At 47.0% G+C, this 26608-nt stretch overlaps 1 protein-coding gene and 1 non-coding gene across 2 annotated transcripts in view; one reads left to right on the top strand and one right to left on the bottom strand.

The window, feature by feature from the left end:
* The window catches only part of COL13A1 (collagen type XIII alpha 1 chain), a 215184-nt gene that overhangs the window by 110108 nt on the left and 78468 nt on the right, over window positions 1–26608 (bottom strand). The window contains exons 7-13 of the mRNA XM_038744032.1: window positions 23848–23898; window positions 14494–14529; window positions 11757–11783; window positions 10268–10294; window positions 3300–3326; window positions 3164–3190; window positions 2406–2432 (exon numbers count right to left, since the gene is read on the bottom strand). Of these exons, the coding sequence (XP_038599960.1) occupies window positions 2406–2432; window positions 3164–3190; window positions 3300–3326; window positions 10268–10294; window positions 11757–11783; window positions 14494–14529; window positions 23848–23898 (222 nt within the window). The remainder of the gene's footprint in view (window positions 1–2405; window positions 2433–3163; window positions 3191–3299; window positions 3327–10267; window positions 10295–11756; window positions 11784–14493; window positions 14530–23847; window positions 23899–26608) is intronic.
* LOC119926322 lies at window positions 5522–5659 on the top strand. The gene has a single exon (XR_005450208.1). It is a non-coding gene; the product is annotated as a small nucleolar RNA SNORA7 (small nucleolar RNA).

Genomic DNA, 26608 nt, shown 5'->3' with positions numbered 1-26608 from the left:
ACCTAGAACCTGCTCAGTTGGTCATTCCTTGGGATAAACTGGGCTGGGGAGGGAAGGGAGTGAGTGTGTTTGTGTTTGTGTATTTGAGTGTGCCAGTCTGTGTGTGTTTGCACACTGAAAACTCTGAGGACTTTCCTCATGTTCTTGTGGTAGGGCACTGTTGTCTCTCATTTCACCTTGACCTGTGCTTGGATTGAAATTTTTGTCCAGTCAGTCAGGTTTGGGTCCTCACTGATTGGAGGAGAAGGACAATCTTAGATATTTCCACTACTGCCGGGTTCCATGTGGTTGGCCCCACAAACTTACAAGATTTGATCTTGCTTTTTCCTCCTTCTCCTGCTTCTTCCATAGTTTCCTCCCCAGCCCCCGGAACCAAACTCCCGCACCCCACCACCCCACTGCAGGCCAGGAAACGTGCAATGTGGGACTGTTCACAGCAAGGCGGGGTCAGGCCCGGCCGCGGGCCCACAAACCTTCAGGGTTAGGATCTGGTTGGAGCGCAGGGCTGCCAGAGTACTGCTGAGGGAGTCCTAGCAGGGAGGACATTGAAGACACAGCAACACAGAGCACAGTCAAAAAGGGGTAGCCACCACATGTGGAGGCATTGGTTGGTTATCTCAATTTCACCTCAGCCCCACCCCCTGCCCCTTCAGGGGTCTGGACCATCCACTGACTCCTAGGGCTGAGAGATGAGGGAACCCCAGAGGGGTAAGATCTGAGGAAACCCCGGCTTTTGATCTCTCCCCAGGAAACACCCTTTTCCCCATCTCTGCTGCCCCAGCCTCTGTAGACCCCGAGATCAGGACTCCCAGAAAAGGGACAGTCCAACTGAATGGTTGCCAAGCGGATGCCGCTCTCCCTATCCAATCTTCAACAGAGACGCAGTCTGAAGGGGAGGATGGTAGGGACCTAGCTTCCTGAGTTGGGAATTGGAAGGAGGGATGGAGTGAATGTTTGTGCGCGCCCGTGCGTGTGTGTACCTGCATGAGTGTTTGGGGCCTTGAGGGGGTCTCTCTTCATGCTCTTGGAGTAGGACAGTCTCTCCTACCAGTTCACCTCGACCCATGTATGGAACTAAGACTATCACAGAGCCCAGACTTCGGCTGGGGCAATCGCCGCCGACTTTCTTTTGTCTTACCCTTTCTTTCTCTGTTCCTTCTTTTTAAAGCATAACAATTGTGTGAGCCGACCCTTCTAAATAAACATAGCTGACCTTCTATTATGGTAACAGGGCCGGAACCCACGCCACCCCCCTGCCCCGACCCCCCCCCCCCCGCACCCACCGCCCAGCGGGCCCCCTGCCATGTGCTCCCTGAACTCACACCATTCACATTCATTCATTCATTCATTCAATCGTATTTATTGAGCGCTTACTGTGTGCAGAGCACTGGACTAAGAGCTTGGGAAGTACAAGTTGGCAACATATAGAGACGGTCCCTATCCAACAGCGGGCTCACAGTCTTGCCACTGACAGGTGGACTCTCTCTCTACATAGCCTTCCCACCAGAGCCACCATACCCCTCACGCAGTCTGGGGCCAGAGCCCAAATCTAACTGTCTAGGGACTTCTCTGAAATAGCCTCCCCCCGCCCTGCCATCCCCCCGCCCCCGGTCCTCCGTTGGCTGAGGGGATGGGTTTTCAGGGCAAGGACTGTTTGGAGTTTTGGCTTGGGCCCTGATTGAATGCCATATGGGTAATCTCTGCTCAGCAGCACACACCCACTCACTAAGCTCCCATGATCTGCTCCCTCTGCCCCCGTCAGCAGCGCATGCCTGAAAGGACAGGAATAACAGAGAAGCAAGTGTGCGTGAGGGAGTGTGTGTGTGTCTCTATCTAGCAGGTTGGCAGGGAGCTGCCTTTATCCCAGATCCACCAAATGATTACTTATACAAACCTAATTCTTCTCCCCCATGGGGACAGTATCTACCAACTCTATTGTACTCTTCCAAGGGCTAACTACAGTGCTCTGCACTCAGTAAGGGCTCAATAAATAGCATCCATTGATTGACTGATTGGGAGCCAGCGCTGAGCAGTAAAAAGGGGTCCCCTAAATGGCTGGGGGGAGGGAGTTTCTCTGGCCACCTCATCCCTGCCTGGGCTCTAACAGCAGATGGGTTTGGGAAGGTTCAGTGTTCTTGTCCTCCTGGTACAGCTTTGACTCTACCCGCTTGGGTCACTGGGGGTGGAGGTAAGGGTTGGGGGGGAGTTTTGGGGTATGCTCAGCTTTGGCACTCCCACCCTGGAGAGACTTCTACCCCTTGCAAAGCAGGCCGCAGGCCTCACCTCTCCCCAGGTGAATATTGCAGGGAGGAGCAGGGTAGCAGACCCTCCTGCGAACATGGGAAGGAAATGTCACCCCCAAGGATGGACAGGAAGTTCTAAGAAGAACAGAGAGATACGCTTACCCTGTGCGGGTAGTCCCCACATTGACCCTGGGAAAGGAAAAGGAAAGAGAAGAGATTGGTGGGATGCAGTCACCTATTTGTGGCTTGACAATTCAATGAGCCAGCTTCCCTCCCCAAAGCAGTACACACCGCACAAAGCCTGTCCTTGCCCTGGGTCACAAGGACAGAACAAACAATTGCCTTCCTAGTTCCTGGCCAGGAGGTTGGACATGTCAGAAATGTGCAAGCCCCTTGATCTCTCCCTGACTTATGCTTGCTGCATCTCTGGGACTCCTTTTCCCTATGCTGACAGTTTCAGCAATCCTCGGCTCATTCTCTGGCTGGAGATACATTCTGGAGGGCCTCAGAATCTCTCTCTCTCTCTCTCTCTCTCCTCCCCTCTTCTTTTCTCTCTCTCTCTCTCTTTCTCTTATCCTCTCTGTCAGGGTGGTGGGGTTTCTTTGGACCACTTTCAAGCATTTAAGGCTCCCCTAAAGGGGACTCTAATCAAAGACTTGAGGAATCATCGTTTTTAAATGTTGGACTCACAAAAAAAGCCCAGTGTGATACTCAGAGACCCCACTGACTTGCAGTTTGGAAAGCCTTGTTTGGAGCGGCAAGCTGGCCTGATCTAATTGGGCAGGGGACTCCCTGCCAGAAAATCAATAAGAGATGGCAGGATGTCATTCTTTGGTCATTTCTCTACCCGTGAGCTGGTTTTATATTTTGTTTGGAAAAAAAAAAAAAAAGAAACCCTGGAAAACCACCATCAAGATTACCTTTTCTCCTTTTTGTCCTGGTAGTCCCTGCAAAGAAACAGATTATAAATTAAATAAACATGAAGCAGGAGAACGCACCTCCAAACCCCCGCCCACAAAAGCTGGCTTGGAAAAGCTGGTCAACTACGAGACTCACCGGTTGCCCCTTGGAACCAGTTACGCCCTAGAGGGAGAAATGGACACACAGTTCAATTGTGGAAAAGGGCGGGCATTCACAACCGAGAGAAATAGAAAGCTCCAGAGAGAAAGGCCCTGTTACTCTTGAGGGAGCTAGAATGAAAGGCTTCCTGGACATTTCTCTGAATTATTTGGAGTAACAAAGAAGGAGAAGATTCTCTGCAGAACAATGGATGCCCCGCTCTGCTCTTGGGGGCTTGATTTCCCCTGTTGATACGTGGATTTCAGAGGGACCGCTGACTGGGATGCCTGACAGATTTCTGTGAAAGAATCCAGCCTAAATGACCCACGGTCAGAACTGGACCTTTTCTCTTCCACAGGTCCTTCCCCGACCCTTTCCTGTGTCTCTAATTGGCCCAAACCACTGGAGGTCTCTCAGCTTTCCTCTTGTTTTCCTGAGAAATGCCAAATACTTATAGGCAGCGAATCCGGTTCTGCATATCAAACTGGTTGACCCCCCGGCTTTGGACACACTGGACAGCTGTATTATTATCATTATCATAATTATATTTATTAAGCTCTTATACTATGTGCCGAGGTAGGTACAGGATAATCAGGTTGGACACAGCCCTTGTCCCACATGGGATTCACAGTGTAAGAGGGAGGGAGAAGGATTTAATCCCCATTTTACTGATGAGGAAACTGAGGCACGGATAAGTTAAGTGACTTGCCCAAGGTCACACAGCAGATGTGGTGGAGCTGGGAATCAAGCCCAGGTCCTCTGACTCCCAGATTTGTGTTCTTTCCGCAGTGCAGCTTCCCATATGGACCAGGTTAACAGAGGGAAGGGAAAAGAGTTTGGAGGAGACACAGCCTGGGAAAAAGGAAAGGGGGAGAGACAAGGGGGAGGGAGAAGTGGGGGAGAGAGTGGAGGAGGCAGACAATAAATAGGGAAAGACAATCACTTTGCACAGTGGTGTTGAATTAATGGTTCCAGGCCTTCATGCCAAGCCAAACAGGAGTCTAATTGCTCGGCAGCCTGTCTTATTTTGATAGATTATGATGAGGAAGACAAGGGGCTGGGGGAGGGACACAGAAAACTTTATTTTGGCTCAAGGCGCAATGAGCTAGTATCTTCCTTTCCCTTTTTGTTGGCTCTCGCACCCACAACCACATGCACTCTGCAAGTCGCGGGAACAGGAAGTTGCTGTGAAAGAGGGGAGACTGACTGGGGACATCTGGGTAGAGGCCGAGGTGGGTTATTCAGGGAATACTGTGCCTCATGGGGATTCTTTTCTTGTGGGTAAAGGAGCAGATGGGCACCAGGGGGTAGGAGGAAGAGGCTTAGGTCCTGGGGAAATGGGTGAGACTCTGGGGAGGATGTTCAGCCCAGCATTCAGCTGAGGATTCTTTCCTTCACAACACCCAGTTGTGGTCCTGCGTGTCAAAGGCAATGAACAACGGGTGTCTGATTCCAGCTGTGGCCTAGTATATACAGCACGGGACTGGGAGTCAGATGGACCTAGGTTCTAATCCTGGTTCTGCCACTTGTCTGCTGTGTGACCCTGGGTAAGTCACTTCACTTCTCTGTGCTTCAGTTACCTCGTCTGTAAAATGTGGGTGAAGATTGTGAACTCTATGCGCTCAATAAATACGATTGCTGAAAGAGACTGTCCAACCCGATTTTCTTGTATCCACCCCAGTGTCTGGCGCATAGTAAGTGTGTAACAAATATCACAGTTATTATTATTATTATTATTATTATTATTATTATTATTATTACAGCGGTATAGTAGTGCTATTTATTGAGCCTCTACAAAGTGTTAAGTATGGTACAAAGCAACTGGGGAAGCATACGCAAGCCAAAGACTCATTCCCGCATCTCGCACTCTCCCAAGCACTTAGCACAGTGCTTTGCACATAGGTATCCGGCCAATAAATACCAATGATTGATTAATTCCTGCCTAGAAGGAACTTATACAATAATGGAGGAGACAGACAAACAAAATATTTACAAATAGCACAAGTCGAAGGAAATAAGATCAGATTGGGAGGGGGATATATAGAGTCCAGATGAAAAATCAGAATGAATCAGAATAATTGAATACGTATAAATCTTGAGGGTGATATAAATGCATCTGTACTAGGGATAGCTGCTTGGTTGATGTGACTTGAGGTGTTGGGAATAAACTGGGAAGTTTTGTTGAAGGAGGAGGGATATTAAGAGGGTAAGGCTAAGATCTCCTCTCAGGGTTGCACCTGGAGAGTTTCCAGTATTCGACCAGTCTTGACCAAGGGAGGGAGAGTCAAGCAGAAACAAATCCATTCCATTCCTAGCTTGGGCAGTGGCTAGCGAGTGGAAGGCCATCTGCTACGAGTCAAAACTCCTCTGTGCTGGGCAGCAGCAGCACGGGAGAGAGTCGAGGGCGGAGACTCACATTTACTGCACGGAAGGAGGGTAAACCAACCACTTCCATAGTTTTACGAAGAAAACTCTATGGTTCCACTACCACTGAAGCATCCACAGCATGGCTCAGTGGAAAGAGCCCGGGCTTGGGAGTCAGAGGTCATGGGTCCTAATCCCGGCTCCACCACACGTCAGCTGTGTGACTTTGGGAAAGTCACTTCACTTCTCTGGGCCTCAGTTACCTCATCTGTAAAATGGGGATTAAGACTGTGAGCCCCCCGTGGGACAACCTGATCACCTTGTAACCTCCCCAGTGCTTAGAACAGTGCTTTGCACATAGTAAGTGCTTAATAAATGCCATTATTATTATTGTTATTTGCACATAGTAAGCACTTAACAAATGCCATCATTATTATTATTATCCACTATGTTTGCAGATTGAGGTGGGGTGTACTGGCAGAGATGTGTCTATGGCATCACTATGGGTCGGAGATGACTGGATGGCATAAGACAAGACAAGAAGGCTAAGATGAGGACATTTGGGGGAAGGAATGGAGTTCTACAGTGAGAGAATAATTCAAACAAGGGGTCCGGGTGTGAGTGAGTCCAGAGCTGGGTACATTTGGAAGGTGAGCAGGGGAGGAACAAACAACTCAAGGTGGTGGATGGCCTTGAAGCCACTGGAAAGAGTTTTTGTTTGATGAAGAGGGATATGGGCATTCCTTGAAGATTTCTGAGGATTTAAAAAAAATGATATTTGTTAAGTGCTTACTAAATGCTGGTACAAGATAATCAGGTTGGACACAGTCCCTGTCCCTTATGGGCCTCACAATCTTAATTCCCAATTTACAGAAGAGGTAACTGAAACACAGATAAGTTAAGTGACTTGCCCAAGGTCAAATAGCCAACAAGTGGCAGATCCAGGATTAGAACCCAGGCTTTTCCGATTCCCAAGTCTGTGCTTTATCCACTAGGCCAAGCTGCTTCTCAATGGAGAAAAGGAGCGTTTCGGGCTGAACAAAGTGTCTGGAAGATGATCCAAAGACCAGTATGGAGTGAGGGCTGAAGGGGGAGATTCTAGAAGCAGGGAGATCAGCGAGGGGGTCAATGTGCTCATCTAATCGTGTTATAACAAGAGCTTGAAACTGGGTTATAACTGCTTGGGTGAAGAGGAAGAGATGGATCTGGGAGAGGCTTTAGAGGCAGACTTGCCTGGATTTAACAATTGACTGGATATTCGTTCAATCACATTTATCGAGTGTTTCCTGTGTGCAGAGCACTGTACTAAGCGCTTGGGAAGTACAAGTTGGCAACATATAGAGATGGTCCCTACCCAACAGCGGGCTCACAGTCTAGAAATGAGAGTTGAAACAGTGTGGAATTGAGTAGGACTCTGGAATTGTACAGGGATAGGGACAGGGAGGATAGTGGTGTGATTGACAGAACTGACAAACTGGGGGGAAGCAGAGGGTTTAAGTGAGAAGGTGAGAAGTTCAGATTTCGGCTGGACTCCCAGTATACTTGAGAAATCGGGAGTAACAGACATTATCCCTGTTTTATAGATTTAGAAACAAAACATATTAACAAAATAAAATAAATAGATTGTGTGCAGAGAACTGTACTGAGTCCTTGGGAAAGTACAGTACAACGGAATGGGTAAGCACCGTACTAAATATGGTGAATGATCAGGGTAGCAGTTTGGATGGAGAGAAAAGGGCGGATCTTGGCAATGTTGCGGAGCTGAGACCGGCAGGTTTTGGTGACGGCTTGGATGTGAGGGGTGAATGAGAGAGCGGAGTCGAGGATGACACCAAGGTTGCGGGCTTGTGAGACGGGAAGGATGGTAGTGCCGTTAACAGAGATGGGAAAGTCAGGGAGAGGACAAGGTTTATCTATTCTATTTATTTTATTTTGTTAATATGTTTTGCTTTGTTCTCTGCCTCCCCGTTCTAGACTGTGAGCCCACTGTTGGGTAGGGACCGTCTCTATGTGTTGCCAACTTGGACTTCCCAAGCGCTTAGTACAGTGCTCTGCACACAGTAAGCACTCAATAAATATGATTGATTGATTGATTGATATTATTATTATTATCATTACAGGGAGGAGCTTACAGTCCAGTAGGGGGATTAAGACTGTGAGCCCCATTTGGGACAGGGATTGTGTCCTACCTGATTAGAGTTTATTTACCCTTGTGCTTAGATGCATAGAACAGTGCTTGACACATAGTAAGTGCTTAACAAATGCCGTTACTATTGTTGTTGCTATTTCAGATTCATTCATTCATTCAATTGCATTTATTGAGCGCTTACTGTGTGCAGAGCACTGTACTAAGTGCTTGGGAAGTACAATTCGGCAACAGCTAGAGAGAATTCCTACCCAACAATGGGCTCACAGTCTAGAAGATATCTAGAAGAGATGATATTCCTTCACACCCTTGGGTTCCGTGATGAAGGCCTCTCATATTCTCCAAGCAGTGAAACCCCAGTTTTTAATCTTGCTTCGAATCTTTCTTTCATTTAACCTTAAAATGTTATTTTAAACATTTCTATCATTCTCTTTTGGCTCCTCTAAATTCTCCATACCACGCTTCAGCTTTGGGGTTCAGTCAAATCTGGCAAGCACCTTAATAGCAACCTGCACATGGTGTTTCTGGGAGTGTAAATCACCCAGAAAATTCATATTGCCAGCTATTTCTGGCCTAAGGTATCTGGATAATGGAGCCCTGAGTCAGAGGACCTGGGTTCTAATCCCAGCTCCTCCAGTTACCTGCTGTGTGACCTTGGGGAAGTCACTTAACTTCTCTGTGCCTCAATTACCTCAACTGCAAAATGGGGATTCAACCCTGTTTTCCCTCCTACTTAGGCTGTGAGCCCCATGTGGGACTTGAATATCTTGGATCTACCCAATGCTTAGTACAGTGCTCAGCACTTAATATCACAATCATTATTAGTAGTATTATTGAGAAAAAGCATGGGGCTGGGAGTCGGAAGACCTGGGTTCTATTTCTGGCTCCACTGCTTGTTAGCTGTCTGACCTTAGGAAAGTCACTTCATTTCTCTTTGCCTCAGTGATCCCTAAGCAGCGTGGCTCAGTGGAAAGAGCCCGGGCTTGGGAGTCAGAGGTCATGGGTTCTAATCCCGGCACCGCTACTTGTCAGCTGTGTGACTTTGGGCAAGTCACTTAACTTCTCTGGGCCTCAGTTCCCTCATCTGTAAAAATGGGAATTAAGACTGTGAGCCCCACGTGGGACAACCTGATCACCTTGTATCCACCCCAGCACTTAGAACAGTGCTTCACACATAGTAAGGGCTTAACAAATACCAACATCATCATCATCATCATCATCTGTAAAATGGGAATTAAAGCTGTGAGTCCCACATGGGACAAGAACTGTGTCCAACCTGATTATCTTGTATCTATCCCAGAGCTTAGTACAGTGCATGGGACATAGTAAGCACTTAACAAATACCGTAGAAAAGTAGCATATTTTTAGGCCTCTGTCACCCGGAAAATGTTCATTTGTAGAGAGATATCCTGAGCATCTTTGAGTGTCCTGACCGGCCTGGGGAAGACTTCTGCATTGTGATTCCCACCCAGCTATGCAAATCCCCAAATTAGATCCTCTCCCTCTTCCCTCCTTCCTAGTACCCTCAGAAGAATGGGTGGAGGGAAATGTTGTTTTTTATTTGCAGCCACCTAAGACCACTGATTAGAACTCTGTGACCATTCTTCCCAGAAATTCTGGCTTCTGAGCATACAGCAGGCAGGAGAAATCCCAGCCCACGTGGTCGGCTCTGAGCCAGACCTGAGCGGCTGGAAACACGAGTCGGTGATATCCAAGAAACCCCAGCTGGGTCATTGAGTAGAGGGAGTTTGAGGGTTTAATGCACTTCATTCAGATATCTACATAATTGCTACGGGGCTGGGAGTGGGGATGAATAAAGGGAGCAAGTCAAGGCAACACAGAAGGGAGTGGGAGAAGAGGAAACTGAGCCCCCTCCTTCCTCTCCCCCTTCTCCCCCTCTCCATCCCCCCTGCCTTACCTCCTTCCCTTCCCCACAGCACCAGTATATATGTATATATGTTTGTACGTATTTATTACTCTATTTATTTATTTTACTTGTACATATTTATTCTATTTAATTTATTTTGTTAATATGTTTTGTTTTGTTCTCTGTCTCCCCCTTCTAGACTGTGAGCCCACTGTTGGGTAGGGACCGTCTGTATATGTTGCCAACTTGTACTTCCCAAGTGTTTAGTACAGTGCGATGCACACAGTAAGCGCTCAATAAATATGATTGAATGAATGAATGAAAAGGAAAGGAGGGCTTAGTCTGGGAAGGGCTCTTGGAGGAGATGTGCCTTCAATAAAGCTTTGAAGAGGGGGAAAGTAAGTGTCAGATTTGAGGAGGGAGGGAATCTGATTTCCTTCATTCACAAGCACTCAGCCTTTCTGGAGAAGCTGAAACACCTTCTGAGATTCCCCATGTCCTCCCTGTCAGAGGATTAGAGATCAATCCACTCCTCAGCTCAAATCAATCTGTCCCATCCCCACCCTGGAAGAGATAACAAGAGCTTACCATGTCTCCCTTTGGCCCTGGGTAACCCTGAAAGTAAAACAGAGAGAAATTCAGCAAAGATTGTTTTCAAACCCATAGGTTCTCCTCCATAACCCCTCAGGCATCGAGTCCCTCACTCAGCCATGGTCTTTATATTCTAGTCCATCTTCTTTCACCCCTCTTTTCTGCCATTTGGAGAATATGGAATTATCTCAGAGCAGTGGCAGGGGTTCTTCTTTTTTGCTGTAACTTGTGAGCTCAAGTGGCTAGCTTGTGGGGGTGTTGGGGGGTACTCCAGACTTGGGGACATCTCACAGACTGAAACAGTTTCCAACAGAAGTTTTTATCCCCACATCCTCTGAGGAACGCAGTTTAAGGACTAGGAATATTCATTCACTCATTCATTCAATCATACTTACTAAGTGCTTACTATGTGCAGAGCACTGTATTATGCACTTGGGAGAGTACAATAGAACAATAAACAGACACATTCCCTGCCCGCAGCAAGGTTACAGTCTAGAATAGGAGAAAGACAATAATATAAATAAATAAATAAATTTACATTAATATGCAGATATGTTCATAAGTGCTGTGGGGCTGGGAGCAGGGATGAATAAAGGATGCAAGTTAGGGAAATACAGAAGGGAGTGGGAGAAGAGGAAAGGAAGGCTTAGTCATGGAAGGCCTCTTGAAGGAGATGTGCCTTTAATAAAGCTTTGACGAGGGGGAGTGTAATTGTCGGATTTGAGGAGGGAGGGAATTCATTTATTCATTCATTCAATCGTATTTATTGAGCGCTTACTGTGTGCAGAGCACTGTACTGAGCGCTTGGGAAGTACAAGTTGGCAACATGTAGAGACGGTCCCTACCCAACAATGGGCTCACAGTCTAGAAGAGGGGACAGAGAACAAAACAAAACATGTGGACAGGTGTCAAGTCATCAGAACAAATAGAATTAAAGCTAAATGCACATCATTAACAAATAGAACAGTAAATATGTACAAGTTAAATAGAGTAATAGATCTGTACAAACATATCTATAGGTGCTGTGGGGAGGGGAAGGAGGTAGGGCAGGGGGGATGGGGAGGAGGAGAAGAAAAAGCGGGCTCAGTCAGGGAAGGCCCCTTGGAGGAGGTGAGCTCTCAGTAGAGCTTTGAAGGGAGGAAGAGAGCTAGCTTGGTGGATGTGTGGAGGAAAGGCATTCCAGGCCAGGGGGAGGACATGGGCTGGGGGTCGACGGAGGGACAGGCGAGAATGAGGTACAGTGAGAAGGTGAGCGGCAGAGGAGTGGAGGGTGCGGGCTGGGCTGGAGAAGGAGAGAAGGGAGGTGAGGTAGGAGGGGGCAAGGTGATGGACAGCCTTGAAGTTGAGAGTGAGGAGTTTTGGCCTTTGCCCTGATTTTGCAAAACAAAGTCCTCCAAAGACAAGGGGATAGAGAAGGGTAGGGAGCCAGCAGATGGGGATTGGGTCTTAGAGGAAAGGAGTCATCTGTGGGGAAAGGGACACTCACCGGCTTGCCATCCAAACCAATTGGCCCCTGAAAAAGGAAAGTCACAAGCATAAGGGCCTGAACATAGAGTCTGGAATACCATCTGTTAGCTTATACTGGATTAAAACACTGGTCCTCCCAGCCCTATGCTGTGTCTCTGACCGATGACACAGTGAACAAAGCAATTGTGATGGCTGTCTTTCTTGACATCCATCCTCATAGTCAGGAATGGAATTTCTTACAACCTCAGCTTTCCCTTCTACATCGCGACCTTTGTTTCTAGTAAGCCATTCTGGATCTCTTGTTTATGAATTTGTCCAGACCCCTCCTGAACCTGCTGGTATTTTCGGCTCCTCGGCTTCCTGTGGGAACCAATTCCGTATGCTTTTACCACCAGCCGAGTGAAGACTCGCTTCCTTTTGTTTGTCTGAACCTCCCACCTTCAAGCTCCAGCGGGTGCCCCCTTGCCCTGGCGTTGTGGGATTAGGTGAGCGACAATTCCCATGTCGGCCCTCCCACCCCATCCTGATTTTCATCAACTTCAATCCTGTCCCTTCTCGGCCTGCATCTCTCCTGGATGAAGAGTTCTAACCTTTCAGCCTTTCTTCATGCTCCTGCAGGTTTCTCCCCACTTTCCCCATGCCCCAAAACCCTGGGAGGCTGACCTACAGGATTCAGAGAGAGGCTCTCCTCTCGACTGACCTTTGAAAGCCAAGAGGAAAAAACAGGGAGGACCAAAAGAGAGCATGAGTGAAGAGTGAAGTATCCCCCCCTTACCCCGGGGTCCTGTTGACCTGGGGGAGGAAGACTCTGCTTCACTCTGATGTGGCACAGAAGCAGATGGGTCATTCTCTAAATCAATCATATTTACTGAGCGCTTACTGTGTGCAAAGCACTGAACTGAGCACTTGGGAGCGCACCAAGAAGCAGAGGATAAAGCATGGGCTCGGGAATCACAAGGACCGAGGTTCAAATCCAGGCTCTGCCACATGTCTGCTGTATGAACTTGGGCAAGTTACTTCACTTCTCTGTGCCCCAGTTCCCTCATCTCTAAAATGGGGATTAAGACTGTGAGCTCCATGTGGGATGGGGACTTTGTCCAACATGATTACCTTGTATCTAACCCAGTGCTTAGAACAGAGCTGGACACACAGTAAGTGCTTAACAAATTTCATCAGTATTATTTTTATTACTACAATATGTCAGAGTAAGTAGACACATTCCCTGCCCACAAGGAGCCTTTCAGTCTACACTCCACTCCGGAAGGTCATTTATGTCTCAAGTCTATAGCAGATCAAAGGACCTAGGTGAGACTAGGTTGGTTCTAGGGCTGACTTGAGACTGGATGAGAATGGGTCCCCAAAACCGGTCCTAGAGCATTCCCGGAAGGTTTGGGGGTGGTGGTGGTGGATGACTAATGTGTCTAATCAGCTATTCTTTTATCTGCATTCACCCCCAAGATTCCTGATCCTTGTCCTTGCCATGGTCCTGGCAGAGTCTGAAGGATCTGTAGAAAGTGGGCATGGAGAAAGGGGCGGAAGGGAGTAGTCTGTCTATGGGATCACTGCCCAGCTGATTCACCATAGCCAAGTACCTCCTAGGGGCTGTCCAGCTGGCATTTCACTGATGCCCCTGTGGCTCTGCTGTGTGGTCTGGGACAACTCTTCCCCACTGTCCTCATCCCCACTTTTATCCCAGGTTTTTAGGGGAGAAGATATCTCCCTTTGGGTCAGGCAAGCAGGGAACTCAGTGACTACTGATAAGAGTGAACTTTGGGATACCGAATCTAGCCCAACACCTGGGTCCCTGAGAGTCGGTCTTGCTCTGAGAGGAAGCAAAGACCCTACCCTGGCAGAGAACCCAAAACTGCTCCAATTTCCTCCAAACAAACCTACCCATCTACCTCCCAAAGTACCTAAAGGGGGATACTGGAGAGAGAAGTGGGGAAAGGGCGGGGGAAGGAGAGAGGAAAGCACTTGCCTCAGAGAAGCAGCGTGGCTTAGTGGATAGAGCACAGGCCTGAGAGTCAGAAGGAGCTGCCACATGTCTGCTGCGTGACTTTGGGCAAATCACTTCACTTCTCTGGGCCTCAGTTTACCTCATCTGTAAAATGGGGATAAGAGTGCGAGCCCCATGTGGGACAGGAACTGTGTCCAACCTGATTAACTTGTATCTACTCCAGCTCTTAGAACAGTGTTTGACATATAGTAAGCGCTTAACACATACCGTTATTATTATTATGGGAGAAGGTTGAGGGGGAGAGGAGAGGGTCATGAGGATTCTCAGACTCTTTGCCCACCTGTCAGGCTTGAGGAGATTTAGTTATTCCTTACATCAGTCACAACATGCAGCTGGGTCAGGAGTGGAGTCCACCACACTGAATCCCAGGTGAATCTTCCAGACTGTGTTATTATAATGTCACGCTGTAGTCCTGACTTCAGCCTGGTATTCCACTTACTGGAAACTGGCGATTTCCCTTTTTCTCCCCCGTCGATCCTTAAAATATTTCATTTTGAAACAATCCAGGCCTGGCTTTGGGTTATTCTCTTTTTGGTGTTTTTTGAGAGTGGGAAATAGGATATTTAATTTCTTCTAAAAAAAATATGGAGCCATGAAAGGCAAAAGAGGAAGCGGCCTCAGGAAGCCCAGCTCAGGAAGGGAAGGCCGAGAAAGCCTCCAGCTAGGAGCTGGTGTTGGGACTCACAAGGGCTGACATGGAGCAATGCAAGGAGCTGGTACGTCAGTCATTTTCACTTACCGGAAATCCGGGAAAACCTCTTGTGCCGGGCTGGCCCTAAAAAAGAACGAGAAGGAGAGTGAAAGTGAGATAGAGACAGGGCCAAAGTAGGTTTAAGAGGAAGAGCTGGGCTTTCTGGTGACCTTAGTTCTCCACAGATAGGCCTTGCGGTTTCCTGCTTACCACACAACAACCCTGGATCATGCATGTTTTATGCAATGTCTCTAAACCAAATATTAAAAATCAAAGACAGAGCAAAGACCAGTTCACTTCCTCAAGCAGAGTACTGCCTTTAAAACTATCCTATTAGCTATCTGTGTTTGGCAGGCTAACTTGATTTCATTAAATTTTCAATTTTCTTTAAATGAATTCAGTTCCTATTTTTCTTCATGATACCTTGAAGAATGGTAATATTACCGATGTAATCACTGAATAATCAATTTGATTAAACTGGGGAAATTAGTACTTACTGCATTAGCCTCCTAGCAGATCTCCCTGCCTCCAGTCTCTCCTCTCCAGTCCATGCTTTGATGCTGTCATTTTTCTAAACCATCATTTTTTGCACATCTCCCCGCCCTTTTAGAACCACCAGTGCTTGCCCATTCCTCTCCTCATCTAGGAGAAACTCCTGACCGTTGGCTTTAAGGCATTTTCTCCTCAAAAATCTCCAGTGGCTACCAATCAATCTGCGCATCAGGCAGAAACTCCTCACCCTGGGCTTCAAGGCTGTCCATCACCTCGCCCCCTCCTACCTCACCTCCCTTCTCTCCTTCTACAGCCCAGCCCGCACCCTCCGCTCCTCCACCGCTGATCTCCTCACCGTACCTCGCTCTCGCCTGTCCCGCCATCGACCCCCGGCCCACGTCATCCCCCGGGCCTGGAATGCCCTCCCTCTGCCCATCCGCCAAGCTAGCTCTCTTCCTCCCTTCAAGGCCCTGCTGAGAACTCACCTCCTCCAGGAGGCCTTCCCAGACTGAGCCCCTTCCTTCCTCTCCCCCTCGTCCCCCTCTCCATCCCCCCCATCTTACCTCCTTCCCTTCCCCACAGCACCTGTATATATGTATATATGTTTGTACATATTTTTTTACTCTATTTATTTATTTATTTTATTTGTACATATCTATTCTATTTATTTTATTTTGTTAGTATGTTTGGTTTTGTTCTCTGTCTCCCCCTTTTAGACTGTGAGCCCACTGTTGGGTAGGGACTGTCTCTATACGTTGCCAATTTGTACTTCCCAAGCGCTTAGTACAGTGCTCTGCACATAGTAAGCGCTCAATAAATATGATTGATGATGATGATCAGTTGAAGAGAGGAATCATCAAGACAATGACAGCAAATAGAGAATAGAATGGTCAGGGAGTGTGTATGTGTGTCTCACTCTCTCACACACACACATCTTACTTTCTTTTTTTTTCTCTCTTTCTTCCTTTCTTTTTCTTTCTTTCTTTCTTTCTTTCTCTTACTTTTTCTTTCTTTCTTTTCTTTCTTTCTTTTCTTTCTTTTCTTTCTTTCTTTTTCTTTCTTTCTTTCCTTCCTTCCTTCCTTCCTTCCTTCCTTCCTCTCTCCCTCCCTCCCTCCCTTCCTTCCTTCCTTTCTTCCTCCCTCTCTCTCTTTCTTTTTCTCTCCTCCTCTCTTTCTTTTTTCCTTCCTTTCTCTCTTTCTTTCTTTCTTTCTCTCTCTCTGTCTCTCCCTTTCTTTCTTTTTTTCTTTCTTCCTTCTTTGATTCATTTTTATGGCATTTTTAAACATTTAATATTAATAATAATAATGGTATTTGTTAAGCACTTACTATATGCCAAGCACTGTACTAAGCAGTGGGGTGGATACAAGCAACTCGGGTTAGACACAGTCGGTCCCTGCCCCACATGGGGATCACACTCTCAATATCCATTTTTATGGTTGAAGTAACTGGGGCACAGAGAAGTGAAGTGACTTGTCCAAGGTCACACAGCAGACAGGTGGCAGAGCCAAGATTAGAACCAATAACCTTCTGACACCCAGGCCCATGCTCTATCCACTATGCCATGCTGCTTCTTATTGCCAGGCACTGTACTAAGCGCCGGGATAGATACGAGTTAATCAGGTTGGACACAGTCCACGTCCCACACGGGGCTCAAGGTCTTCATCCCCATTTTATAGATAAGCAGTGTGGCTCAGTGGAAAGAACCCAGGCTTTGGAGTCAGAGGTCACGGGTTCAAATCCCAGCTCCACCACTTGTCAGCTGTGTGACTTTGGGCAAGTCACTTCACTTCTCTGTGCCTCAGTTACCTCATCTGTAAAATGGGAATTAAGACTGTGAGCCCCATGTGGGACAACATGATCACCTTGTATCCTCCCAGTGCTTAACAGTGCTTTGCACATAGTAAGCACTTAAATACCATCATTGTTATTATTATTATTATTATAAGAGAACTGAGGCAAGAGAAGGGAAGTGACTTGTCCAAGGTCACACAGCAGATAAGTGGAGGAGCTGGGTTTAGAATCCAGGCCCTTTTGCCTCCCTTCACCCATGCATTATCCACTAGGCCACACTGCTTCTCAGTTGGTTAATTCCAAAAGTCTGTGGGAAACCCCTGTGAGCTCAGCCACAGTTCTCACTTGTCCCAAATTTTACACAGCAGAGAGCCATGGAAGAGGGTGGAGAGGAAGGATTTATTGGGCCAGGTCTACCCAAAGCCATTTTTTATCTTTTGCTACCTGCTGGGAGGCATGAAATATTCCCAGTGACAGGGCAGATTTGCAAGCTCCCGCCCAGGTCAGTGTCTGTGTGGCTTCCTTCCCAGTGCAGGAGACTCCTGGGACCCTTGAGCAGGGTGGAGTCCAGTCTCGCTGGCTTTGGAGGGTGTGAACCCAGCCACTTCACATAATTTTCCTGGGGCCGGAGTAGAGATAAGTTATAAATTCCAGGATCTGCCCAGGGCAGGCTTCCAAAAGGGTGAGAAGGGAGGGCAACCCATTCATAAATCAAAAGGCCTTAATCCCATTCAGGCCTTTCCCATGGCCAAGTGAGTGCTAAGAATAGGGTCAAGGAGAAAACCCGGAAACGGTGCATGTTGGCCTCTAATATCTTTCTTGTAAACTTTCGACTCCTCGTGTCTATGCCTGGCCAAAGGAAAAGTTCATAAGTAGAAGATTCCAAGAACCTTTTCCCCTTCCCTGATGTTGTTTATACTGAATACATAATCACATGATTTGCAACCTGATAGAGACTCTTCAATCAGCATGATGCATCTCTCTTACTCAAGGGGATGAAAGAGGTTTCAAACAAAGGGAAATTCTCCCATATGGAGTGCTCACCCTTGCCCCAGAGGCTACAGGGAAATGGCTAAGACACTGATCCATAATGAGGTGCCATGCTGGCGTCTTGCTCCTTTCCTCCTTGGGGCCCTGTGGGCAATGAACTGAGAGGAAGGGTGGTATCCTGGCCAGAGCACAGGCTGTGGGCGTCAGAAGACCTGAGCTCTATTCCTGTCTCTCTTCGTGAGGCTTTGACTTGCTTCCTTTCTCTAGGTCCTGAGAGATAGCTGGCCTTCAAAGCCAGAGGCTGTTCTCATGGAGATGGGAGCGAGGCAGACGAAAGCAGCCTCCACGGAATGGAATCATCATAAAAAAGCAATTCTTTGTTCAAGGAAGGAAGCCAAGTGGTTTTTAGATATTTTGTACATGGCTTCTGAGGAGTTTTACTTCATGTTTCCATGAACATATAGGCCAGAGTCACATTCACATCCTGTCCTGGTTCTCCTCTTATCTCTCTGGCCATTCATTCTCAGTCTTCTTTGTGGGCTCCTCCTTCCCCTCTCATCCCCTAATTGTAGGGGTTCCTCAAGGCTCAGTTCTTGGACCCCTCCTATCCTCCACCTATACTCACTCCCTTGGTGAACCCATTCACTCTCACAGCTTCAACTATCATGTCTAGGCCAATGATAACCAAATCTATATCTCCTCCTCTGTTCTCTCTTCCTCCCTCCAGGTTCGCATCTCCTCCTGCCTCCAGGACATCTCCATCTGGATGTCCTCCCACCCCCTAAAACTCAACATGTCCAAGACAGATCTCCTTATCTTCCCTCCCAAACCCTGTCCTCTCCCTGACCTTCCCATCACTGTGGACGGCACTACCATCCTTCCCATCTCACAAGCCTGCAACCTTGGTATCGTCCTTGACTCTGCTCTCTCATTCACCCCACATATTCAATCTGGCACCAAAACCTGCCGGTCTCACCTTCACAACATTGCCAAGATCTGCCCTTTCCTCTCCATCCAAACCGTTACCTTGGTGGTTCAATCTCTCATCCTATCCCGACTGGATGACTGCATCAGCATCCTTTCTGACCTCCCAACCTCCTGTCTCTCCCCACTTCAGTCCATACTTCACTCTGCTGCCCGGAATATCTTTCTACAGAAATGTTCTGGGCAAGTCACTCCCCCTCCTCAAAAATGTCCAGTGGTTGCCTATCAACCTTCGTATCAAGCAAAAACACCCACTATTGGCTTTAAAGCTCTCCATCACCTTGCCCCCTCCTACTTCACCTTCTTTCTCTCTTCTATATCCCATCCCACACACTCCGCTCCTCTAGTGCTAAGCTTCTCACTATGCCTCGTTCTCACCTGTTCCGCAGTCGACCCCTGGTCCACTTTCTATCTCTGGCCTGGAATGCCCTCACTCCTCAAATCCACCAAACAATCACACTTACCCCCTTCAAAGCCCTACTGAAGGCTCACCTCCTCCAAGAGGCCTTCCCAGACTAAGCCCCCCTTTTCTTCAACTCCCTTCCCCTTCCCATCGTCCCGACTCACTCCCTTTGCTCTACCCCCGGCCTCAGACCCACAGTACTTGTGTATATATGTACATATCTCTAATTCTATGTATTTACATTAATGCATGCTCACTTGTTTTGATGAGCATATATCTACAATTCTATTTACTTATATTGATGCTACTGATCCTTGTTTACTTGTTTTGATATCTGTCTCCCCCCTTCTAGACTGTAAGCCTGTTGTGGGCAGGGACTGTCTGTCTTTATTGCTGAATTGTACTTTCCAAGTGCTTAGTACAAAACTCTGCACACAGTCAGTGCTCAATAAATATGATTGAATGATTGAATGAATTTATGTGGATATATATACCCACCCAAATATACAATAACATTATTGTTATCATCGTTATTATTATATTATTATTATATTTGTTAAGCACTTACTGTGTGTCAAGCATATTGTACAAATTTACTATTCTATTTATTTTGTTAATGATGTGCATTTAGCTTTAATTCTATTTATTCTGACGACTTGACATCTGTTCACATGTTTTGTTTTGTTGTCTGTCTCCCCCTTCTAGACTGTGAGCCCGTTGTTGGGTAGGGACCATTTCTATATATTGCCAACTTGTACTTCCCAAGCGCTCAGTACAGTGCTCTGCATGCAGTAAGCACTCGATAAATACAAATGAATGAATGAATGAATGAATGAATGAAAGCACTGTTCTAAATGCTGGGGTAGATACTAGATAATCAGGTTGGACACAATCATCGTCCCATTTAGTGCTCACAGACTTAGTAGGAGGGAGGGCTTAGTATAGTGCCTGGTACATAGTAAGCACTTTAAAAATATAAGAATAATAATAAAATAACAACAATAATAATAATAATAATAATTGAATACCAATTTTACAGCTGAGGAAACTGAGACACAGAGAAATGAAAGGACTTGCTAAAGGTCTTGCAACAAACAAGTGGTAGAGCTGGAATTAGAACCCAGGTCCTCTGACTCTCGGACCCATCTGCTCTTTACATTAGGCCATGCTGCTATATTTAGTTGTCCTGGGTACTTGAAAAAGACAGTACTGACAGTGAAAATCACCTATGGGTGCAATGTGAGACCAAACAGGGAATGGAGAAACTGCATTACATCCATGCAAAGACTGTCCAAGGATTTGGATGGTGAAGATGGATCACTAGGCCCACTTCTGCCAAATGGAGAGGCCATTTCTTCTTTCCCTTCTGGAGGAGCGTGACTAGGATGCTTAATGCGCTCCTTCCTAGAAGTTAGTTCTGAGGAAGAGAGCATGACCTAATCAGTTCCTTTGGGGGCTACTGATAAAATTGGGCCCAGTCTGACCTCAGGATGCCTGGTAGGTACTCAGTAAATACTGGTGATGATAATGATACAGAGTAAGAAGTTAACAAATACCATTAAAAAAAAATGATATGCTTTGGCCATTGCCAAGAATTTAACTCATGCACATTTTGCGACTGCCATTTTGAAGCAATCTTCCAGCCTACCAAGAAATAAAGGCAGCAAAGGAATGAACTGGAATTGCATCTAATGAGTCTGTAGCCTTCAAGGAATCTTACTGGGTCATGCTTTATTGCTCAGAGCTGACTTATTCTTGTACTTATTTAGCATTCTATTCTATTTATTGTATTTTATTTGTTTTGTTTTGTTGTCTCTCTCCCCCTTCTAGACTGTGAGCCCGCTGTTGGGTAGGGACCGTCTCTTTATGTTGCCAACTTGTACTTCCCAAGCGCTTAGTACAGTGCTCTGCACACAGTAAGCACTCAATAAATATGATTGAATGAATTCACTATGTACCAAGCATTGTTTAAGCACTGGGGTAGATACAAATTAATCAGGCTGGACACAGTCCCTGTCCCACATGGGACTCACAGTCTAAGTAGGAGAGAGTAAGACTGAATTACCATTTTACAGATGAGGTAACTGAGGCTGAGACATTAAATGACTTCCCAAGGTCACACAGCAGACAAGTGGCAGAGCCGGGATTAAAACCCAGGTCCTCTGACTCTTTTCATTAGACCACCCTGCTTTCATGAAGGCACACATTAAGCATCCTTCAAACTCGGCTGACCGCCCTCCGGCAGGGAAAGAAGATGTGGCCTCTCCATTTGGCAGAGGCTCACATCTCTGGCTCATTGTGGGCAGTAAGTGTGTCATATTGTGTTGTGCTCTGCCCAAGCACTTTGTACAATGCTCTGCACACAGTAAGCACTCAATAAATATGATCAATTGATTGATTGCTTAGCAATCCATCTTCATCAGCAAAACCTTGCCCTTCAGGACAGGGAAACTTGAAGGGTCCAGACTCCCACTTAATTCTTAGTCCTCTAGACTGCAAGCTCATTGCGGGCAGGGAATGTGTCTGTTATATTGTATTCCTAGTACAGTGCTCTGCACACAGTAAGCACTCAATAAATACAACTGACTGACTGACTGACTTAATTCCAGCCTCCTAAACCACACTGCTGATTGGCAAGTCTCAGGCGGAGGTACAATCCTACAGTTGAGTCCAGGCGTATCCCAAGAAAATAGCAAATCTCATTCAGGGGGAGAATCTGAGTAACCTAAGCCTTAGCTGGCTACTTCATGCTTGCCTCCCCTACCTGTCAGAGAGACTCAGGAGTGCCACACATTCCCACCTTCTTTATGAGAGCTTTTCCTAACCTATCTGGTTTCCTGCTGCCCACACTGATTGCCACTGACAGATGAGTTGTAGCATCCTGGCTCCAACAACTTCAGTCAATAAAAACACCCTCAGCTCTTGGCCACCAATAGAAAGGAAACCATTGTCTTCTCGAAGGCTGGCAAGCCTGCGATTGTTTCCCCTTTGGTTTAACCATTTATCAAAGTCTGAAGACTGAAGGGCAGATGGCCCCACAAACAGGCTGAGCTGTTTCCTATTAGTAGCACTTATTTGGGGGCTTTTGTAGCTAAGAAGAAAACCAGATGTTACACCTAGTCCAGGCTGCCAGGGTCTTACCCCACTTGACATTGACTTCTTAATGGCAAACAGAAGTCTCCTACCCATCCTCCACTTCTTTCTGAAGAGAGATGGATGCTGATTTCCATGGGAGGGAGAAGTGTCCACAGGGAAGAGAGTGTTGCTGGCTGTCTTGCTCCTGTTCTTGTCAAAATTCCAGAAGTGCTGAGGCAGTGAACTCAAGTCAGCGGCTGTCCTACTTAGACTGTAAGCCCCATGTGGGACGGGGATTGTGTCTGACCTAATTTACTTGTACCTATTCCAGCACTTAGATCAGCATTTAAGACACAGTTAGTGTTTAACAAATACCATAAAAAAAAAATGAGTGGCAGGCACTTTCCATCTGGGTGCTTCAGCACAGGGATCCATTCCCCAAGAACTTTTCTTACCTAACAAAAAGTTTCTTTCTGCATCTTGGAAATTCATTCACAACCTGGGGTACATGAGACTGAGGGATTATAGCAGTCAGGGCCCACAGCTTTCATATGCTAAGGTAAAGATCACCATGGAAACCCTGCAACCCAGCACTTAGAACAGTGCCTGGCACATAGTGTTTAACAAATACCATTATTATTATTATTATTAATAAAAAAATACCAGTCATTGGCAAATGCTTTCCCTGAGACAATCTAACTGTAGCCCACGGCTGCCTCCAACTTTGTGAAATTGTGTCTGGAAGGATGGAATTGCTTCTCTTAGAGCAAAGTCAGTTCCCCAAGATCAGGACAAAAGTTTTGCTGTTGCCTGGGCTCTCTAGACCTCTCTAAACCGAGGATCAGGAAGCAGCATGGCTTAGTGGATCGATCACGGGCCTCGGAGTCAGAAGGACTTGGGTTCTAATCCCGAGTCCACCACTTGTCTGCTGTATGACCTTTGGAAAATCACTTCACTTCTCTGTATCTCAGTCACCTCATCTGTAAAATGGGGATTAAGACTGAGAGCCCCACGTGGGACAGGGACTGTGTCCAACCTGATTAGCTTGTATCTACCCCAGTGCTTGGAACTGTGCTTGACACACAGTAAGTACTTAACAAATACCATCAGTATTATTACTATTATCATCACCTGTGGATCACTGGGTGAGAGCTGGGATTGGGAGGTAAGATGAATGGGAATTGTAGAAGCTCCAAACTAAAGAACCTACCCTGGAGCCAATGAGTCTCAAAAGTACCCCAGTAGCCCACCAAGCCCCCCTCCAGAGCCAAAGGTGGGTCCTCAAAAGGTCAGCGTCCAGGTGCTCAGGGTTGTTCAACTCCTAGCCAGCCTTTAGTTTTTTTTGTGGGTTTTTTTATGATATTTGTTGAGCACTTAGTATGTGCAAGATCTCCGGCAGGAAGGAGCGGGGCCACCAGAGGAACCACTGGAGTTTCAGGGCTGAAGGATTCATCCTTCTGAATCCTAGCAACAGGCCATAATTTGGTTATATTTAATCAAGGAGTTTTCTTTCACAACAGAGACCATCTGGCCCCAACTGCAAACCACCTCACATGTGGTGGCCGCTCCTGCCAAAAGGACAGTGGTGACACAGTCTCCCACTTGGTCTCTTTGGGTAATCTGCCCACATCCCACCGTGCTCCAAAATAGAGAGAAAATCACTTACAGGAGGGCCGCGTGGACCTATAATGGACATCCCCGCATCTCCTGGGGCTCCCTGTAGAGAGACATGGAGGGAGAGGGAGAGAGAGCAAGGGCAAGAGGCAAGAACAGATGTGGGAAAAAGAAGAGCAAAAAGAATGAAACTGGGAAGGGAGGAAAGGGGAGGAGGACAGGGAGAAGATGAAGAGAGAGAAAGATAGAGAGAGAGGGAGATGGGGGGGAGAAGTGTAGGGAAATAAGAGAGTGAGTTGGTGAAAGAAACAAGAGAAGGATAGGTAGAAAGTAAGGAAGAGAGAAATGGAGGGTTACAGTGTGACAGCCAAAGGCAATGAATAAGATGTGAGGTTGCGATTTAACAAAGGCGTTTCAGCCAGAGAATAAGAGAGAGGAATTTGGAGAGAAAGGAGATGTCAATCAGCAATGTTCGTATGCTCAAGACCCCTTGGTTACAGCACATCACCTTGACCCAAGGTGTATCCTTGAGCCCTTCCCCTCCCCAACTGCTACCCCTCCATCTTCCTTAGAGCTGCGGAAGCCTCAAGGGTGAGTCCTGCCCTTCAGAACTGGGCTGGGAAGCCCCGGCCCCGGCCCCGGCCCCAGCAGCTCAACCAATAATGGGTCATGTCACTGAGAACAAGGAGTGAGCAAAATGTTTTCACAGCGGTGGACGGGAGGGAATGTCAAAGAGAATCTTCAAAAGCCACCCTAGGCCACCTCTTGCTGGAGTCTCTGGCTGATAGCTTCAGCTGGAGAAGTGCGGCTTTTCCCAGTTCTGTTCCTTCCTTGCTTTCTCAGCTGTTCCCCCAGAGAAACGCATCGCGGTGTATCCCGTCTGACTATCCAGCTGTATGATTTGGGACCCCTGCGGATCAGTATTCCCACCTCCTAAGCCTCTTTCCTTCTAAACAAACAACTTCAGGACTGATTTCACAAGTGTTTAAGGTCACCCTCCTCCCAGGTCAAAAAGTCCCTCCGTTTCACGGCTTTCAGCGAAAGAACTCCTAGCTCACATTAAAGTGGGGATGAGAGTGCAGAGGTAGTTGGGTACGGGGTAAAGACACTTCAAAACTCTAAAACAGTTTGAAACTGAGAAGCAGGGTGGCCTAGAGCAGGGTGGCCTAGTGGACAAAGCACGGGCCCAGAAATCAGAAGCACATGGGTTCTAAGCCCAGCTCTGCCACTTGTTGGCTGTGTGAAATTGGGCAAACTGCTTCACTTTTTTTTTTGCATTTATCAAGCACTTACTATGTGCAAAGCACTGTTCTAAGCACTGGGGAAGTTACAAGGTGATCAGGTTGTCTCATGGAGGGCTCACAGTCTTCATCCCCATTTTACAGATGAGGTAACTGAGGCACAGAGAAGTTAAGTGACTTGCCCAAGGTCACACAGCAGACATTGTGTCAGAGCCGGGATTCGAAACCATGGCCTCTGACTCCAAAGCCCGGGCTCTTTCCACTCAGCCACGCGGCTTCACTTCTCTGGGCCTCAGTTACCTCATCTATAAAATGGAGATTAAGACTATGAGCCCCATGAGGGACAGGAACTGAGTCCAACCTGATTAGTTTTGTATCCACGCCAAGTGCTTAGTACAATGCCTGGCACATACTAAGCACTTAACAAATACCATGAAAAACCCACAAAACCCCCTAAAGGCTGGCTAGGAATTGAATAACACTGAGCAGCCCTGATTTTTGCAAGAACCCAAAGTTTACAACCAAACTTCATCCTACTGCATCAGAGCTGGAATCGTGACCCCTTATCGAAGAAAAAGACGAGAAGGCATCCAGAAATGGCCTAGAACTAGGTGGGTTGGGATGGAGGGCAGGTGGTAGGGGGTATGGGACATATGACCAGATTGCCGGGGGTGGGGGAATCATTGGGCTGAATATGTTTCTTTGCCAGTGGGGCACTACTGTGCTTGGCACTGTTCTAAGCACTGGGGTAATAATAATAATAATAATGATGGCATTTATTAAGCGTTTACTATGTGCAAAGTATTGTTCTAAGTGCTGGGGAGTTTACAAGGTGATGAGGTTGTCCCATGGGGGGCTCACAGTCTTAATCCCCATTTTACAGATGAGGTAACTGAGGCACAGAGAAGTGAAGTGACTTGCCCAAAGTCACACAGCTGACAAGTGGCGGAGCTGGGATTTGAACCGATGACCTCTAACTCCAAAGCCCGGGCTCTTTCCACTGAGCCAAGCTGCTTCGGTAATCAGGTTGTCCCCCGTGGGGCTCACAGTCTTAATCCCCATTTTACAGATGAGGTAACTGAGGCACAGAGAAGTTAAGTGACTTGCCCAAGGTCACATAGCAGACAAGGGGCAGAGCCAGGATTAGAGCACATGTCCTCCGTGCTCTTTCCAGTAAGCCACACTGTGCTGTTTCACCTACTTCACTATGGGCAGAGACAAACAGCAGCTGTGGCATCCTATCTGTGAGCAGGCCAGGTAATAAAGGCCAAGGTCAAATTGTGAATCTAAACAAGCTCTCAGAAAACAAATGGTATATGTGGTATTTGTTGAGGGCTTACTATGTGCCAAGCGCTGTACTAAACTTTGGCGTAATCACAAGATAATCAGGTCCCGCATTGGGCTCACAGTCCAAGTGGGAGGGAGAATCCCCATTTTCTAGATGAGGGAACTGAGGAACAGAGAAGTGACTTGCCCAGGGTCATCCAGCAGGTAAGTGGTGGAACCTGGGTTAGAGTCCCGATCCTCCGACTTCGAGGTTCATGATGTTTCCACTGGACCATGCTGCTTCTC

The sequence above is a fragment of the Tachyglossus aculeatus genome, chromosome 3, assembly GCF_015852505.1.
Source record: "Tachyglossus aculeatus isolate mTacAcu1 chromosome 3, mTacAcu1.pri, whole genome shotgun sequence".
NCBI lineage: Eukaryota > Metazoa > Chordata > Mammalia > Monotremata > Tachyglossidae > Tachyglossus > Tachyglossus aculeatus.
The sequence above is the reverse complement of the archived record's forward strand: the minus strand, read 5'-3'. Positions and strand labels throughout refer to the sequence as shown.